At 43.7% G+C, this 20,238-nt stretch overlaps 2 protein-coding genes across 2 annotated transcripts in view; both read right to left on the bottom strand.

The window, feature by feature from the left end:
- slit1b (slit homolog 1b (Drosophila)) overlaps window positions 1-1,975 on the bottom strand; it is a 124,805-nt gene extending 122,830 nt beyond the window's left edge. Inside the window, exon 1 of the mRNA XM_090195419.1 lies at window positions 1,246-1,975. Within this exon, the coding sequence (XP_090051545.1) occupies window positions 1,246-1,481 (236 nt within the window). The 5' untranslated portion in view covers window positions 1,482-1,975. The remainder of the gene's footprint in view (window positions 1-1,245) is intronic.
- A 1,689-nt stretch (window positions 1,976-3,664) lies between these two features.
- On the bottom strand, window positions 3,665-18,283 carry arhgap19 (Rho GTPase activating protein 19). The gene is made up of 12 exons (XM_036940092.2): window positions 17,306-18,283; window positions 14,954-15,240; window positions 14,629-14,709; window positions 13,205-13,414; window positions 12,777-13,003; window positions 10,690-10,776; window positions 10,154-10,219; window positions 9,148-9,351; window positions 8,880-8,996; window positions 8,044-8,160; window positions 7,700-7,798; window positions 3,665-7,483 (listed from the first exon to the last, which is right to left on the bottom strand). Exons 1-12 carry the CDS (start codon window positions 17,344-17,346, stop codon window positions 7,427-7,429), a joined length of 1,593 nt encoding a protein of 530 aa, XP_036795987.2. The 5' UTR covers window positions 17,347-18,283; the 3' UTR covers window positions 3,665-7,426.
- Between the last annotated feature and the right edge of the window lie 1,955 nt (window positions 18,284-20,238).

Here is a 20,238-nt window from a genome sequence, read left to right as displayed (position 1 = left end):
CAGGATCTGCCATAACCACCAGCTAGCCAGGATCTGCCAGAGCCATCTACCTGCCTGAGCTTCCTCTCAGTCCCAAGCTTCCTCTCAGTCCCGAGCTTCCTCTCAGTCCCGAGCTACCCCTCAGTCCCGAGCTGCCCCTCAGTCCCGAGCTGCCCCTCAGTCCCGAGCTGCCCCTCAGTCCCGAGCTGCCCCTCAGTCCCGAGCTGCCCCTCAGTCCCGAGCTGCCCCTCAGTCCCGAGCTGCCCATCAGTCCCGAGCTGCCCCTCAGTCCCGAGCTGCCCCTCAGTCCCGAGCTGCCCCTCAGTCCGGAGGTGCCCCTCAGTCCAGTGGGGCCCTTGGTGAGGGTTACTAGGCCAAGGTTGGCGGCGAGGGTCGCATATCTAAGGACGCATATTAAGTGGACTAAGACTTTGTTGGAGTGGGGTCCACGTCCCGCGACCGGAGCCGCCACCGTGGACAGACGCCCACCCGGACCCTCCCCTATGGGTTTATGTGTGCGGCCAGGAGTCCGCACCTTGGGGGGAGGGGTACTGTCACACCCTGGTCTAAGTATTTTGTGTTTTCTTTATTATTTTGGTCAGGCCAGGGTGTGACATGGGTTAATTATGTGGTGTGTTTTGTCTTGGGGTTTTTGTAGGTATTGGGATTGTGGTATAGTGGGGTTGTCTAGAAAAGTCTATGGTTGCCTGGGGTGGTTCTCAATCAGAGGCAGGTGTTTATCGTTGTCTCTGATTGGCAGCCATATTCTTTGAGTGTTTCGTGGGTGATTGTTCCTGTCTCTGTGTTTGTTTGCACCAGATAAGGCTGTTTAGGTTTTCACGGTTTGTATAGTTCGTGTTTATCTTTTATTAAACATGTATCTAAATAACCACGCTGCATTTTGGTCCGCCTCTCTTTCACCGGAAGAAAACCGTAACAATAGTGGAGAGAGTCTCTAGTTGGATATTACTGGTGTTGTAGACTATAGAGAGAGTCTGGTCAAAAGTAGTGCACTAAATAGGGAATAGGGTGCAATTTGGGATCCATCCTATATAAGGGACAAGGGGTCAAGTGGAAAGGCACTGGTATTGTTACAACCCTGAGCTGAATGTGTTTGAAGTTAACCAGACTGGCACACACCATGGTGACATGGTATGCCACACAGGAACCCACACACACACAGGCAATAAGTCACATTGATAGTTTGTTACACACACTACAACACGCTCATAAACAGGGGAACACACACACCCCGCCAGTACTCACAGTCTCTCTGTGCTCCTGGGGATATTCTTGGGGATGTTCCGGACCCCCAGGCCGTGGCAGTCCACCGTGGCTCCCACACAGGTACACAGAGAAGGGCATGCCTCCACCCCACCAGCCCCCAGCAGGCACCCCCACAGCAGCAGCCACAGCCCAGCCCGGGCCACCCCAACGTGGTCTAGCCTGGCTCCACAGCCCCCTGACCCGGCTCCAGCCATGGATCTCCTTGGCATGGCCATCCTCTCCTCCAGCCCCAAAGCACCAGCAACCAGAGACAAGGCTCCTCTACCTCAACCCCACTCAGGGCTCCAGAGACCTGGGTTACTGCGGCTAGCAAGATCCCCTGACCAGAGACCAAGTGGAGGGTTGAAAATGGTCCAAATGTTCCTAATAGAAAAGGGAAGATCAGAAAACCACCTTCTGGAAACAGAGAGGTGAAGTAGTCAGTCCTCAGATGACCGGTCACTGATACTTCATCCCAGCCTGGCTTTAAAACCAGACGTTCTCTTTATTATCTGGTTTAGACCTCTGTCCAAAAAGCTTTCCTTCTTTCTATCTCCCTCTCGTGCTTTCGTCTTCTTGGTTGTGCTCCCTCTCTCTCTCTCTCTCTCTCCTGTACAGTGCTCCTCTTCCCTTCAGCTTTCATTGACTCATTGTGCTCTCTGCCTGTAGAAGAGGGAACAGTGAACGACCAAAAAAAAAGGACTCACCCTCCCTCTCTCTCTCAGCAATCATCCATCAAAAGGTTCTACAAATAATAGCTGAGAGACTCCTCCCACACAACACCCCCCCCAAGCCACACACACACACACAGGCACACACCTCCCAGAACCCTGTGTGAACTCACATCCATTCTCTCTCTCTCCTGGCAGCAGTAGTAGTAGTGAGAGCCACTTCCAGTGACAGTAGCCTCTCTCCCTTCCTGTGCTGCCCGCATTTGGTCTCCTCCCCTGGGGGGGAACACAGCGCGAGGCTGCATGGGCCTGGATGTAGAGGGGGGAATACCCTACTCTCTCAATTATCTCTATTTTCCCTCTACCATGGAATGGTGGCTTCGATAAACGTTTCATGTAGTTAACTGTATAAATGTTTTGTATTACTGTATTTAGTTACTGTATTGCAGGATTGGAAAGTGGTCGGCTTCTTTTGACTGGCACCAATGGATGTTCCCTGCTGGACAAAGAGCCTGCTTTTAATTCAGAATAATGATCATGAGTCTTTGAAATTCAAATTAGGGGACAGGTTTTTCATTTAGTGTGTATATAACTACCAGATACCAAACCCTCTAGAATTCAAAATTACATATATGATTCTGTCTTTTTCTCTAGCATGGAATTCTCTATTATGTTAGTCCCTCCCATGGTCTGTAGTCTGTTTGATTTCACAAGGCTACTCTCCTCTCACACGCATAAACAAACACAGTAAACTTTATCGAATACAAACTGCCCACGGGGAAAACGCGCCACAGCGGCTCTATTGTGCATGATGAATAGAATGAGTCACTGCACCCAGACCGACAACAAAGAGAGAACCTCGATGTTTACATGCGCGGGAAGGACCCCCGTCTGAGCTCCTAATACAAAATTAGGTTTCTGAGTGCGCGGGGACGCCGGTGGGTCGCTTTTCATTTCATCAGAGGCGCGTCTGAATTGATCGCGCGCTGGAAGGGGAGCAGATGCGACGCCCAAGAGGCGTAAGGTAGAGCGCGCAGAGAGCCTTGATGTGCGCTAGGTTCAATCTTACTGCGTTTCCGCTTCGCTCGGCAGAGTTAACGGTGAATCGAAGAGACAGGTTGGAATTAAGAAAAAACCGCTCAATTTCTACAATGAACAATTACGAAAACGGCAATATCAATGGCACCGCGCGCCTGCGGTAGTCAAATACGCGTGGGGCGTCTGCGGAAAAATCATCAGGACTATGAATATCACAGCCAATGTTTACATTATAGACCGTTATGAGATAATTACATACATAGGGAGGTGGTTCCCTGGAATATCAATTGCTTCTGATATTAACCTACCCCAAACAAGAACAGGATAGGCCTATACTACAAAATATCAAGAATATAGGCTAACGCTGCTATAAATTACTCCTTCAATTGCATGTGCTTTTTAAACAGACATGGCAATGGAAACTTGACTTCCGTGACAGCTGGGCAGGTGAAATCATACTTCATATTCTTTCAAAAACGGCCTATTTAAGAGTAGACTGCATTTAAACTGCATACATAACACACTCAATAAGTATGTAGTGGTCTATAGCAGGGTTTCCCAAACTCGGTCCTGGGTCCCCCCTGGGTACACGTTTCAGTCTATGCCTTAGCACCACACAGCGTCCTTAGTCAATGACTCGGGATGCCACCTAGTGGATGTTTAAGAAAGGTGCAGCAGTGTATGTAACATTTTATGTTCTGCAGTGAGACTTTCCACATGTAGAAAAATAGTTTTAATCCATAGCACCAGTAGTAAATCAATGCATCTATTTGACAGGGTAATAAAAACAAACATCTTATTTTACACAACAAAAACACAACAGGTGTCAACAGTAGTACAACAGTAGGCTAAAATGTCCTTACATTAAAAGGCACTGACTGGTAACAGGTTTATATGAACAGAGGAAGATGCATGGTAGGAAATCTATGCAGCAATGTGAGATTACAGTATACTCTGTTTATTTTAGTAGACATTAATGTAACTCCATGTCTACATCTCAAATTGCACCCTATGTAGTGCACTACTTCTGACCAGGGCACAGAGCTCTGCTCCAAAGTAGTGCACTATATAGGGAAGATGGCCCTGGTCTAAAGTAGTGCACTATATAGGGAAGAGGGCCCTGTTCTAAAGTAGTGCACTATATAGGGAAGAGGGCCCTGTTCTAAAGTAGTGCACTATATAGGGAAGAGGGCCCTGTTCTAAAGTAGTGCACTATATAGGGAATAGGGCCCTGGTCTAAAGTAGTGCACTATATAGTGAATAGGGTGCCATTTGGGACACAGACAACAGGGCAGAATGAAATTGAACAAAAATAAACAAGTAGTACTGTACAGTTGATAAGTCAACATTTAAAACTATGGTCAACATTGGCTGACAAAACTAAAGACTTTCAACATACACACGTTAACACAAAAATAATAAGGGAGATTAAAAGATAATGTCCACATGTTGTATCATGTAATCTAGAACTGACTCACATCATAAAGATGATCGCACATTAGTAAAACGGTTTCCAGCAAGACTCAGGGTGTATCAACCACGCCAGATGACCCTTCAGCTTTTCAAAATGACACGAAAAAAATGTGTTGGGCCTTGATTGTCTGAAAACCTTCAGGTAACAGAGAGAAAAGCGGGGACAAAATAACATGTAAAATAAGTAGGCTACTTGACCAGCACAGATAAAATAACAAGAGTAAAAAAACAAAGCCATCTTGATAACCTCAGCAGCAAGCTTCTAGTGTCTTTCATTTCATGTGTAGAAAAAACACACCCATCTCTTTAAAACTTACCATAAACCCATAAACCCATTATCACACATTCCCCATTAACACTTCCTCTAAAACAGCCCCATTAAAACCAACGTCATGTCCATTAGGGTACACTACAAAATCTTTTCCAAACGTTCTGCAACGGAAAGTGAAAATAAGGGTTCCTTATTGGACAAAGTCCAGGTAGTCCCTCCCAGTTTGAATCCGTCCTGTTCTATTTGGTGCCTAATGAACATGACCCAGAACAAAATGTCCCAATTCACGCTCAATAAAGAAGACTTGTATCAGACTGGGCAACACTGAAGGTACTGTAAGAGAATCCCCTATCGACACCGTCACTACAAATTTCCCTCTTCAACAAAGCAAAAACCATCTCAGACTTCCAGAAAATCTTTCAACAACGTTAGCGTCCCAACCAATATCCACCCAAAACCCATTCCAGTTAAAAAAAAATACAATTATAATAATCACATCATTGTACTATTAAACCTCAAAAGGCCAAACCAGGCAGGTGAAATATGACATTATACACATTGAGGAGTTCAAACAGTCAGTAAACAAATCTCAGACAATAAAAAGAAAGTCGTCCCAAAATGAAGCCCTACATCTCTCCCAAACACGAATACCGTTACAGAAAGGTTGGTTTGTTCAGCTCGTATTTGTTCATCATCATCCAATATGTATCGACCTGTATTTGTATGATATAGATTCAAGAAAACCCTGAGCCAGTGTTTCTCCAACACCACCACATGCACTACTATAAAGTGTAGAGCACTACTTTTGACCAATAGTGCACTATATAGGGAACGGGGGCTTCATTTGAGCTAACAGACAGTATCAGTAAACCCAATGGCCTTGAGACACCATAAGAGCTGTGGGGTATTCCAGAAAGCAGGGTTAATACATCAGCCAGCTAACTTTGATTAACAGCCTTTGCCTCATATCTCCGGATTTCCTGGTTGATTAAAATGATCTACATTTGTATAATAGTTGTTTCTGTTGTTGTTGCTGTTGAGTCATTTCAAACCATTTCAAGCAATTTGGGTCAGTTTGCTGGCTAACTCATTGATCAAGCTTTTTGGAACAGGCCCCAGACGAATGTGACTGGTGCTAATCAGCATTTTGTAGGAGGATATAATCATGCCATCAGTGTGCTGTGTGTGTAGGGCAACCATTTGGGATTTAAAATATTAGTACAATTAGAACCACATTTTCAGATGAGTAGTACAAACACCAGATTCAGAAAACACAAACAAGATACTTACATATAGTACAATATAGGCTCAGCTAGCTAGCGGTCAACATTAAAAGTATCTATGTAGGCTCAGCTAGCGATCAACATTAAAAGTATCTATGTAGGCTCAGCTAGCGGTCAACATTAAAAGTATCTATGTAGGCTCAGCTAGCGGTCAACTATAAAAGTATCTATGTAGGCTCAGCTAGTGGTCAACTATAAAAGTATCTATGTAGGCTCAGCTAGTGGTCAACTATAAAAGTATCTATGTAGGCTCAGCTAGTGGTCAACTATAAAAGTATCTATGTAGGCTCAGCTAGTGGTCAACTATAAAAGTATCTATGTAGGCTCAGCTAGCAGTCAACATTAAAAGTATCTATGTAGGCTCAGCTAGTGGTCAACTGTAAAAGTATCTATGTAGGCTCAGCTAGCTAGCGGTCAACTGTAAAAGTATCTATGTAGGCTCAGCTAGCTAGCGGTCAACAGTAAAAGTATCTATGTAGGCTCAGCTAGCTAGCGGTCAACAGTAAAAGTATCTATGTAGGCTCAGCTAGCTAGCGGTCAACGGTAAAAGTATCTATGTAGGCTCAGCTAGCGGTCAACTGTAAAAGTATCTATGTAGGCTCAGCTAGCTAGCGGTCAACAGTAAAAGTATCTATGTAGGCTCAGCTAGCTAGCGGTCAACAGTAAAAGTATCTACGTAGGCTCAGCTAGCTAGCGGTCAACTGTAAAAGTATCTATGTAGGCTCAGCTAGTGGTCAACTATAAAAGTATCTATGTAGGCTCAGCTAGTGGTCAACTATAAAAGTATCTATGTAGGCTCAGCTAGTGGTCAACTATAAAAGTATCTATGTAGGCTCAGCTAGTGGTCAACTATAAAAGTATCTATGTAGGCTCAGCTAGCTAGCAGTCAACGGTAAAAGTATCTATGTAGGCTCAGCTAGCTAGCGGTCAACGGTAAAAGTATCTATGTAGGCTCAGCTAGCTAGCGGTCAACGGTAAAAGTATCTATGTAGGCTCAGCTAGCGGTCAAATGTAAAAGTGTCTAACAAAACTGTTTCAAGTTTCACCCCAAACAGACCAAAGAAAGCTCCCTTCTGTCCCTGCCTCCACACTTAACAGAGTTGGTCTTGTACTTTCCTGGGTTACGTCCCAATAATCTCTCCCCCTGAAGTGTGCACTCATTCACTACTCCACACACAATGTAAAAGTCTTGGATTGTGTAGGCATGGGCTAGAAGGAGTTTCCATATTAGGTATTCCAGTCATTTCCTTTCAAACACATTAAGGGAAGTGAACAAGTGCACACTTCAGGAGAAAGAATAGATTATTGGGATGCAACCCCATGTCTGGCTGGGGACTAATGTTGTATTCGTCACAGATTTAGAAAGTTACAATATAGTTTACTTGATAAAAGAAGAAAAAAAGGACACAGAAAAAGTCAAGTCCAGTGTTGCTAGTACCAATCCTCTACATGGACGTTTCTAGGGAGGGAGAGAAACACATTCTGGAGATGGATGGAGAGTCCTGGAGGGAGGGAGACGGAGAGATCAAGGAAAAAAAAAGAGAAAGGAGATGAATGAGACAAAACAGACAAAGTTCACAAGATGTGGTGGCTGTATTGTAATGTTGAATGAAGACATTGAAGTGTATCAGGAAAGATATACAACATACGCAAAAACACATGTAAATGTCTATAGAAAAAGTGGGAATTGCCATGTTATCAATCCAAAAGCAACATACCTTTGATAGTTTGAGTCCCCTCTCTCTATTGAGGGCCATGCTGTCAGAGGCCTTGACCCTGACTGGAGTAATATTATTCACTGTCACCGGACTGTTCACCTGGAGACGCACACACACACCACACACACACACACACACACACCCCACACACACACCCCACACACCACACACACACACCCCACACACACACACCACACACACACCCCACACACACACACACACACCCCACACACACACACACACACACACACCCCACACACAACTATGAACATCTAGAAAAAACAAGGAAGCTGTGGACAAGGGAGTGTGTTTGTGTGGTCTCCTTGTCTGTCAATGTCGCTCACCGACTGCAGGACGACGTTCTCCTTTCCCAGCCGTCCCATCGCCGCCGCAGCAACCATCTCCGGGGAGATCTGTCTGCCCCTCCTCTCCAACGCCTGTTGGTCCCCCTTATGTCTCCTCTGTTTTCATTGGTTCATTTGATCAGGACGATAGGACAGTTGACAGAACAGTTATTTAACCTTCACTTTACCAGGAAATATATTTTTTTGATAATGTCATAGATAACTTTTTAATCTATAGAACGTAGAAATGCCCGTTTTCACTGGTATGGTGATTGGCATAATGAATAGGAGGTTGAAAAGGAATTGTCCTTAAAGATCCTCATATACACTGGTATGGTGCTTGGCATAATGAATAGGAGGTTGAAAAGGGGAGGAATTGTCCTTAACGATCCTCATATACACTGGTATGGTGCTTGGCATAATGAATAGGAGGTTGAAAAGGGGAGGAATTGTCCTTAAAGATCCTCATATACACTGGTATGGTGCTTGGCATAATGAATAGGAGGTTGAAAAGGGGAGGAATTGTCCTTAACGATCCTCATATACACTGGTATGGTGATTGGCATAATGAATAGGAGGTTGAAAAGGAATTGTCCTTAAAGATCCTTATATACACTGGTATGGTGCTTGGCATAATGAATAGGAGGTTGAAAAGGGGAGGAATTGTCCTTAACGATCCTCATATACAATAGACAGAACAGTTATGATGTAGCAGATGGTGACTACAACATACTAAATTGGATACAAAGTAACACATTTACAAAATACATCAACAAAGTATGTTGATTGGATATTACACTTGTAAGTCAAATACACATAAACACAATGACACACACCTTGATGAATCCACCGAAGGAGCGGGAGCGGGGGTGTTTCTTGCTCTGGGCCGGGGGGGGCTGATAGTTGTTGATGGGTGTCCCTGGGGCCAGGCCGGGGGTGGTCTGTTTAGCAAGCTGCAGGAGGAGGAGAAAGAGATGTAGGATGAAGAGACAGGATACTGGGATTTAGCCAGTCATTCTAATCTACATGAAATGTGAAATCTGCCTCGTATCGAATATGGAGACGAGGACAGAGAATATTAGGAAGCAGTCCCGCAGTGAGTACCTGTCGTAGGAGTTTCTTCTTTTTGGCAGAGTTGGGCATGTTGTCATGGACGTGTCTGAACAGCTCCTTCAGGGACTCCTCTGTGTGGTGCTGCTGGCCCTGGGACGACGAGGAGGGGGACAGGTACTGAGACGGGTCAGCACAACACCTCTTCCAGGGAACAGGGGCAGGGAAACCAGTCACAGATAACAGGTCCATATCATCCTGAGGGAGGGGGGTGAGAAAGGAGCTATTGGTTTCCATCACAACATGAGTCTATGGATACATACCAAATGGCACCCTATTCCCTATATAAAGTAGTGCACTATAAAGGGAATAGGGTGCCACACGGGACAGAACCTATTTCAGCTTAGAGGGAGATTAGGTTGATCTACCCCCTAAACCACAGCTAGACAAGTCCAATCCACAGCTAGACAAGTCCAAACCGCAGCTAGACAAGTCCAAACCGCAGCTAGACAAGTCCAAACCACAGCTAGACAAGTCCAAACCACAGCTAGACAAGTCCAAACCACAGCTAGACAAGTCCAAACCACAGCTAGACAAGTCCAAACCACAGCTAGACAAGTCCAAACCACAGCTAGACAAGTCCAAACCACAGCTAGACAAGTCCAAACCACAGCTAGACAAGTCCAAACCACAGCTAGACATTTCTAGCACCTAGACACTTATAATAGGCCCTGGTAGATCTGAAAAGACTAGAAAGGTGTAAACAAGTTGGGCAAAAGCTCCACCTAGCCTTCTGGTAAACTGGGATGCTTACACCTATACAGGGCCTGTATTCATAAAGCATCTCAGAGGAGTGCTGATCTAGGATCAGTTTGGCCTTGCAGATTATAATGAATGGAAAGGGGGAGGATCTGAACCTCGATCAGCACTCCTGCTTTGAGACTCTTCATGAATACTTGCCTTGTTTGATCTAATATGGTCCTTTGTTTGAGAGAAGTGCAACATCCTTTAATGGCATAGATGATGTAAACCCAGCAGGTGAAAGAGTCCTACTACTAACCTTGGTCTGCAGGGTCTTAGATCCTGTGAAGTGCATTCTGGCATGCTCCCTCATGTACATAGGAGCCTGAGTGGAGACACACACACTAAGTATCCATCACAACACACTAAAAATAATGATTCTATTTCTCTTCTGTGCTTGACACAAATCATTACCTTATTGTAGCCCATGTTCCACAGATCTTATAAAATAACACTGACAACCGGTTTCCCAGACACAGTTGAAGCCAATAGTATGAGGTGTTCTCAATGGAGTGTTGTAGCCCAGTGTGGCATAGTACAAAGCAGGATTAATGAGTTAGCCAGCGAACTTTGATAACCAACCAGAAATAACTACTAGATATGTGCTTTTGTTTGTCGAATCAATTAGACCATGTTCATTTCAAGATTATCTTTCAAAAAAATGAAAAGTTAACAGAATATTTAGGCAAGTTAGCTGGCTAACTCTTTGATCCTGCTTTATAGAAAGTCCCCCTCTGGACTAGGCTTATTCTGGGTTGGGAAACTGGCCAAGAGTGTGAAGTTAGTCTCTCTGACCTTGAATAGTTTCTGGGAGTGTTTGATGAGGAAGGCCATGCCGTTGTTAAGCTTCTTCAGATTCTCCTGGAGGTCACTGGCCACCATCTGGATGAAACACACACAAATTACTGTAGAAGAATGAAAATCAATCAGTCAGAGACAGCCTAGTGGTTAGAGCGTTGGGCCAGTAACTGAAAAGTCCCTTGTTGAAATCCCAGAGTCGACAATGTGAAAAATGTGTTGATGTGCCTTGAGTAAAGCACTAAGCCCTAATTGCTCCAGGGTCACCGTTGATAATGGCAGACCCTGGCCGTGACCCCACTCTCCGAGGGACTCGGAGGGGGGGGGAGGATATGCAAAAAAATACATAATTCTAATTCATACATGCGTAACACTACATGTGTGAAATAGGACAAATATAACCACCCACCTAATTATTTCTATTCACATTTAAATGTAATGCATTTTATTTTATCACATTCCTGATCCTACAATTCATAACAGAGTGCATTGTGAGGATAGACTGTACCCGAACAGAACACTGAGAACAGAACACATTTCTGGGCCAGTGTGTATGTCTGAGGTGCTACTAGGCAAGTCAAGTGAATCAATCGTCATAACTACAGGACAGTGGAGCCTATATTTAACAGTGTACAGTACTTACATACGGTGCATTCGGAAAGTATTCAGACCCCTTGACCTTTTCAAACAAAAATAAATACACGACAGCCTTATTAAAAATAAATTAATTAATTAATAAATGCCTAAGAAAAAAAACAAGCTTTTAGAAATCTTGGGAAATGTGTAAATAAACCCCACCCCAGAAATATTACATTTACATAAGTATTCTTGGCACGCCTGTATTTGGGAATTTTCTCCCAGTCTTCTCTGCAGATCCTCTCAAGCTCTGTCAGGTTGGATGGGGAGCGTCACTAAACAGCTATTTTCAGGTCTCTCCAGTGATGTTTGATCGGGTTCAAGCCTGGGCCACTCAAGGACATTGAGACTTGTCCCAAAGCCACTCCTGCATTGTCTTGGCTGTGTACTTAGGGTCATTGTCCTGTTGGAAGGTGAACCTTTGCCCCATTCTGAGGTACTGAGTGCTCTGGAGCAGGTTTTCACCAAGGATCTCACTGTACTTTGCTCTGTTCATCTTTCCCTCGATCCCGACTAGTCTCCAAGTCCCTGCCACTGAAAAACATCCCTACAACATGATGCTGCCACCACCATGATTCACCGTAGGGATGGTGCCAGGTTTCTTCCAGACATGACACTTAGTTTAATCTAGGTTTCATCAGACCAGAGAATCTTGTTTCTCATGGTCTGAGAGTCTTTAGGTGCCTTTTGGAAAACTGCAAGCGAGAGATGGTTGTCCTTCTGGAAGGTCATCCCATCTCCACAGAAGAACTCTGGAGCGCTGTCAGAGTGACCATTGGGTTCTTGGTCACTTCCCTGACTGCTCAGTTCGGTAATGAGTCTTGGTGGTTCCAAACTTCTTCCATTTAAGAATGATGAAGACCACTGTGTTTTTGTTGGAACCTGGTACCCTCCCCAGCTCTGTGTCTCGACACAATCCTGTCGTCTCAGAGCTCTACAGACAATTCCTTTAACCTCATGGCTTGTTTTTTGCTCTGACATACACAGTCAACTGTGGGACCTTATATAGATAGGTGTATACCTTTCCAAATCATGTCCAATCGATTGAATTTACCACAGGTGGACTCCAATCAAGTTGTAGAAACATCTCAAGGATGATCAATGGAAACAGGATGCACCTGAGCTCAATTTCAACTCTCATAGCAAAGGGTCTGAATACTTATGTATTATGCACTACACAGCTGATTGAAATAAGGAAGTCATGGTCAAGCTGTGATTATCTAAATCAGCTGTACAGTGCTAGGACAACAAGCCTCAGGACAGAGTTTGGGAAACTCTGATCCACATGATAAATGATCATGGGCACAGTCCAGCTTCAGACCTGTGCTTCTGCCTCGTCATTGCTTCCTCTGAGGTTTTATGCTGGGTATCTGTAAGGCACTTTGTGTCAACTGCCGATATAAAGACGGACTTTATAAAACACATTTGATTTGAGTTACAGTACATACATCTCTGGGCCACACGACGTGGGGGGCAAACATGAGGGCGAGGTTGAAGGCAGACATTTTGTTCTTGTCCTGTTGCTTGGCGGTGTGGTAGAGCAGGTCCAGGATCAGTTTGAGGAGGCTGCGGTTGGCCTGGGGCAGCAGCAGGAAGAGGAGCTGTAAGGCCTCAATCTGACGCTCCTTATCCGGTACTGACGTCTTGTTGCCTTTCTCATCAAAGAGAGTCATGTCTGGGGGTATAGAGGGAGAGAGAAGAGGGGAAGATGGGACAGAAACAGAACACAAGACACTTCAGTGTGGGTCTCATGGGGTACAGGTGAACATCAATGCCACTTATTTTTGAGCTCCAGGGTGTGATTTTTTTTTGTCGGTTTTTGAAAACTAAAAAGTGCTACAGGAGAGAGAGTGGGGAGGGCCTCAGACAGGGGTACCTGCTATTTTGAGGTGAGCATGGAAGTGTTGGTGCGTGAGGAGGGGTTCAGGTAGCTCTCCCAGGAAGGTCTTGAGGAGGGTGGCCACGTCGTTGGGGTGGAAGCCCCCTGCCTCCAGGTCGATGTCTGCGCCACTGTTCAGCTGCTCCTTCAGGGCCTGCTGCCGCACACTGTTACCTGGCACCCTGAACAGACCCTCTACCTGCAGGTCTGATCATAAATCAATCAAACAATCAATAAACCACCTAGCACCCTGAACAGACCCTCTACCTGCAGGTCTGATCATCAATCAATCAAACAATCAATAAATCACCTAGCACCCTGAACAGACCCTCTACCTGCAGGTCTGATCATCAATCAATCAAACAATCAATAAATCACCTAGCACCCTGAACAGACCCTCTACCTGCAGGTCTGATCATCAATCAATCAAACAATCAATAAATCACCTAGCACCCTGAACAGGCCCTTAACATGTAAGTCTGATCAATCAATAAATCAAATATGTACTGAATCAATCATCAGTGTTTCTCCAATAGTCATTTAGCAGCGGAGGGTCACCGCTGATACATCATTCCCGGCACTCCAAAAAATATGATTAAAAAAAAAAGGTTTTATTATATTTTGTTTTAATGGAAATTATTTTAGGGATGGTAAAATGTTTTCAGTGCAAACTTAAACCAGATATAAAACACTGAACTAAAATATAAAGACAACATGAAACAATTTCAAAGATTTTTACTGAGTTACAGTTCATATAAGGAAACCAGTCAACTGAAATTAATTCATCAGGCCCTGATCTATGGATTTCACATGAATGAGAATACAGATATGTATCGGTTGGTCACAGATACCTTAAAAAATGTAGGGGTGTAAAATCAGAAAACCAGTCAGTATCTGGTGTGACCACCATTTGCCTCATGCAGCGCAACACATCTCCTTTGCATAGAGTTGATAAGGCTGAAAAATAAATAAAAAATACGATTTATCTGTTATTTTACCAGGTAAGTCGACTGAGAACACGTTCTCATTTACAGCAACGACCTGGGGAATGGGGAATAGTTACAGGAGAGAGGAGGGGGATGAATGAGCCAATCGTAAACTGGGGATTATTAGGTGACCGTGATGGTTCGAGGGCCAGATTGGGAATTTAGCCAGGACACCAGGGTTAACACCCCTACTCTTACGATAAGTGCCATGGGATCTTTAATGACCTCAGAGAGAGCCAGTACACTCGTTTAACGTCACATCTGAAAGACGGCACCCTACACAGGGTAGTGTCCCCAATCACTGCCCTGGGGCATTGGGATCTTTTTTAGACCAGAGGAAAGAGTGCCTCCTACTGTAATGCCAGGACAAAGAACAGAGAATTACATTCAGGTATCATGCCTCAGATGGGAACTGTAACAACATGATCAACTCACTCTTGCTGAGGTATTCGATGAGCTGGTAAATCTGGGCGATGCCTCCCTCTGTCAGATGAGTCCCAAACACCACTTCCTTATCTGTGACGATGACAACGGCCAAAGGACGAGAATCTGAGTGCTGTACATTTATATTATTATTCAACATTATTGCCACCCAGGGCCACGTTCAGTAGCCAAACGTTGCAGATAAAAATTCCATTAGTAAAGCCATCGTGATACCTTCTTCTACATTTCAGCCATGCATGTTTGTTCTACATTGCATCCTGCTGAACACACCCCAGGCGAAGACAACCTTGGTTGATCTTCATGGCAGTTCTCTCACCTTTACGTTTGAGGAAGTTGAAGGAGCGGAAGAATCCCCCTCCGGCCCCTGTGGGTGTCTTGGGCCCTCCCTCGTCCCCTAACAGCAGAGAGAACTCAGCACCGGGAAGGTCGATGAGGCGGCTGATGTTGCTAAGCACCAGCTCTTGAAACACCTCAGGTCTCTCGTGACGTAGCTTCTCCACAAAGAAGTCTGGGTTGAAGATGACGGGCGGGCGGGCACCAACCCCACTGCCACCCCAAGATCCCCCTGCATCCTGGCTGATCACCACGTTACACACCGTACCCCTGATGGAACACACACAGATGCTGAAGATCTAGGCAAATCTTTAAACAACCACTTTATCTTTACACTGACTTTCTCACACGCACCAACTCTCGCTCTCCCTCTTACACACGTATGATGATGGCGTGGTGGTTGGCTAGCCCAATAATGGACTAAAGGAGACTAACGTTACTATAGTCCAAGGACCTTACATGATTTGTTGAGAGGCGAATTGGCTCTGGCAGCGGAAACAGCAAAATAGTCCATCTAAATGTGAATCGGTTCTCAATTGCGGTACAGTTCTAGAAACATAAAGCCCTCTACTTTCATATCACATCAACATAATTTCACTGTAGACTGTTTTAACAGTTGCAGCCAAAAGTATTTTCCTCTGTCCTCCACTCGTTACCTGTATTAATGGCACCTGTTTGAACTTGTTATCAGTATAAAAGACACCTGTCCACAACCTCAAACAGTCACACTCCAAACTCCACTATGGCCAAGACCAAAGAGCTGTCAAAGGACACCAGAAACAAAATTGTAGACCTGCACCAGGATAGGAAGACTGAATCTGCAATAGGTAAGCAGCTTGGTTTGAAGAAATCAACTGTGGGAGCAATTATTTGGAAATGTAAGACATACAAGACCACTGATAATCTCCCTCGATCTGGGGCTCCACGCAAGATCTCACCCCGCGGGGTCAACATGATCACAAGAACGGTGACCAAAAATCCCAGAACCACACGGGGGGACCTAGTGAATGACCTGCAGAGAGCTGGGACATGGCTGGGTCTTTCAGCATGACAATGATCCCAAACACACTGCCCGGGCAACGAAGGAGTAAGGCTTCGTAAGAAGCATTTCAAGGTCCTGGAGGTCATTTCAAGGTCTCTAGATCTCAACCCCATAGAAAATCTTTGGAGGGAGTTGAAAGCCCGTGTTGCCCAGCAACAGCCCCAAGACATCACAGCTCTAGAGGAGATCTGCATGGAGGAATGGGCCAAAATACCAGCAACAGTGTGTGAAAATCTTGTCTTCACCTCTGTCATTGCCAACAAAGGGTATATAACAAAGTATTGAGATAAACTTTTGTTATTGACCAAATACTTATTTTCCACCATCATTTGCAAATTAATTAATTAAAAATCCTACAATGTGATTTTCTGGATTGTTTTTCCTCATTTTGTCTGTCATAGTTGAAGTGTACCTATGATGAAAATTACAAGCCTCTCATCTTTTTAAGTGGGAGAACTTGCACAATTGGTGGCTGACTAAATACTTTTTTGCCCCACTGTATAACCTTGTGGGAACCGGGACCCTTTAAAAAGGTGTAGTAATGGACTTTTTGTTTTTTGAAAATAATTTGAAAATGAAAGCTACGTTCATTATGTTTCTCCTCTGGCCAGAAGATACTACTCCGGTGAATGGGTTAGTGGGTTAGTGGTTGGACAGAGGAGAAAACCAACTTTTATGCATGCTAGAGTTTTACTTTGGGTCCATTGTGCTGAAGATCAGTGAACTCATAGGTCTGAAGATCAATGAGCTGAAGACACCTTTTTCACACAAGTACACACTCACTGGCAATTCAGAGCAGCTTGACTTGGCATAATGGCGGAGAGTTGCTTTTGCATGGCCTGGTGCCTCAGGTGAGTGGAGATTTCACTTCAGGACCAATGGAATGGTCTAAAATCAACAAACCCCGCTCACCGGACCATCCAAAACGAAGTCGACCAATGACAGCTCACTGCAGTGGTCTCTATATTTGCGACTACTAGCTAGCTAACTATGGAGTGTTGCTGTAATTCAGCGACAGCGCAGAAATAAATGCCCTGCACCGTATTGTTGTTCAGAGTAGCTGTGTGATGCACAGAAATTGTATTTTGCCACAACACGTCACTTGATTGTCAGAGCTACAGTAGCTAAATAACGTTAGCTAGCTTAATTAGCTTTCACTGTCACTGAAAAACAACATGCATGTCAGACAAACTAGCAAGCCAAATTCAAATGCCAGTATCACGACAACTCCACAGTCTATGTACGTGCGTGCATGGTTTATTCTGTATACATAATGTTTAAATGTTATTTTACCTTCTGTTTTGTGTATTTTTTTTATCTTTATCCGCTGCCATCTTCCGTTTGAATCCTCCACTGGTATCCCTGACTCCGCCCACTCCATCTCTGATTGGTCGGTTATAAAATACGGGCGTGGTGAGCAGTAAAGATTTGCATGTTTGGTTCTCTGATTGGATTGTTTGAATTCACTTTAGTGTCAATCAAGGAAAAACAATAACATTGAGTGCAGTTACATCCACACACTAACGCGATTATTGTGGATAATTTGATTCATATAACAAACAATTCCATTAAAAACGTTTACATGCTTTGTACGAAGAACGATCTCCCAAATAATGGACACATCTGAAATCGAATAAATACAGAAAATCGCTATTTAAAATAAAAGTTATACCACAGCGACCATGTTATTTTGGTGAGCACATTTGATTCTGAGTTCGGACATGTAAAGTTTGTATTTTAAAACTATTTATAAGATGCATACATTCAGTTGTACCGAACTCACTTCACTCGTGCTAAAGAGGGAGGAGGCTGTTTGAATGTTAAATGACGAGACAGAGGCATTGACGCGAGTAACCAGTTTTGTTCAGTACATCACAACGCATCCGGGTATCTCAAGCAGCCCGGTAAAACACAAGAGTTGCAGTAATGAACATTTACCAACAGATGGAATCACTGTGCCATTTAACACCGTCCCGTAGCACTCACGTCTATATCCATGGAGTGCTTTGAAAGGCTGGTCATGGCTCACATCAAAACCATTATCCTAGAAACTCTAGACCCATTCCAATGTGCATACCACCCCAACAGATCCACAGATTATGCCATTTCTATTGCACTCCACACTGCCCTTTCCCACCTGGACAAAAGGAACACCTATATGAGAATGCTATTCATTGACTAGAGCTCAGCGTTCAACACCATAGTGCCATCAAAGCTCATCCATGAGCTAAGGACCCTGGGACTAAACACCTCCCTCTGCAACTGGATCCTAGACTTCCTGACGGGCTGCCCCCAGGTGGTAAGGGTGGGTAACAACACATCCGCCACGCTGATCCTCAATACAGGGGCCCCTCGGGTGCATGCTCTGCCCCCTCCTGTACTCCCTGTTCACTCATGACTGCTACCCAGACTATTTGCATTGCCCCCCCCCCCCCCCCCTCTCCACTGTCACTCTCTGTCATCTATTTATACGCATTTTAATTAACTCTACCTACATGTACATACTACCTCACCTAACCGGTGCCCCCCGCACATTGACTCTGTACCGGTACCCCCTGTATATATTGTTCTTTTTTAATTACTTGTTACTTTACTTATTCTTATGCGTATTTTTTTAAACTGCGCTGTTGGTTTGCTGCTTGTAAGTAAGCATTTCACTGTTGTATTCGGCACATGTGACATATAAAATGTGATTTAAATTTGATAGAGCAGTAAATTAGAGGCATTAAAGAAGTTGCACACATGGGTAAACATTTTTGTGGCCTTGGATCCGGGAAAATGTTTGACTTTTATAAACGCATTTCATGCAATTCTACATCCTTTTACATGACTTAAAACTCTGGCATAATCTCGGAATTCGGAACTGGGAAATCTTCAACTTCCGACTTCAGTGCATTCAAGACAACTGGGAACTCTGGGGGAGAAAAAAATTAGCACCTACTGAGCAAATTGATGTTGAACGGTCATCCAACTCGGAATTCCAGGTCTGGAAGGACTTTTTCTGGAGCTCCAACTTTCCTACCTGAAGATCACCGATGTCATGATTCTATTAGACCTCGTTTTTTTCTGAGATCCCAGTTGTCTTGAAAGCACCATAATAATGCACAAATGATGGAAATGACAGGATTCTTTGACACTGACAAACTGAGAATCTGAGGTAAATGAAAACGACCTTGTCTTGAATCCATCAATAGCCTAGGCCTAGGTGTGTGGAGACTCATATTGTGTGCTAAATAAAATAATTGTTCACGCCACAAGAGCTACTGAATCCGGCCAAATAGGTTCCGGAATGAAACAGTCTAAAACTGAGAGTTTCTAATGTACTGGTCTTAATGTATAGTTTAACATTTTGTTTTGAGATGTGTTTTAGCTGTTACATTAGGGTCTGGAGTCATAAAGCGTCCCAGAGTGCTGATCTAGGATCAGGTCCCCTGTCTTATTTATTATGATCTAAAAGGCTGAACGTTTTATTTGATTAAACATTTATCAGTAGAGTATACCAGTAATACCAAGATGCATTTCTGCCTAAGGATCCCGCATTTTAATTCGACAGGTTCAATAATAATAATAATAAAAAAATATATATATGATGTTTTAACCTCTGACCTTATTTTAAGCTTTCATCCCAAAACCCTATTCTTTCCCCATGACTTTTCCCTACAGGAATGGCTGAATGAACCAGAGGTAACTAACTTCTAGTGTTTAGGACTTTAAACTGTTGAGCTCTGTTATGTATATTGATGATAAATGGGATGGATTTGGCTTCTGCTCTTTTTCCTTGGGAATTTTCCATTTCCAGACTTTTCAGAACATGTTGCGGATGTTTTTCTATGGGATTTTACCATTATTAATCGTCCTACTTTTCAGTGACTAATACGGATATTGTTGATAACAGCTTTTCAATATTTTTGTCTCTTGGACTAAGTTGCTAATTATGTGTTTTAATCATTTGCTTTGTATTGCTGTCAGACATTATTACTCAATGGCTTGTTACTAAGATTTTATATTAGGTAATACTTTATGGTTCAGTGTCATGATATCACTTGTTTTATCATCAAATTATTCATTATTGCCTATTTTAGATACATTAATTACATGTTTACCTTTGCAGTTTTTACAGTGTGGTTTGAGTGTCAATAGATTATAAGCATCATGTTGTAAATAAGCTCAGAGTTTAAGACAATAGATACACATTTAAATGTGTTTGACAATATCACAGCTCAGCC

Source organism: Oncorhynchus mykiss, chromosome 13 (genome assembly GCF_057628025.1).
Source record: "Oncorhynchus mykiss isolate SJ-2025 chromosome 13, ASM5762802v1, whole genome shotgun sequence".
NCBI classification, from domain to species: domain Eukaryota; kingdom Metazoa; phylum Chordata; class Actinopteri; order Salmoniformes; family Salmonidae; genus Oncorhynchus; species Oncorhynchus mykiss.
The sequence above is the reverse complement of the archived record's forward strand: the minus strand, read 5'-3'. Positions and strand labels throughout refer to the sequence as shown.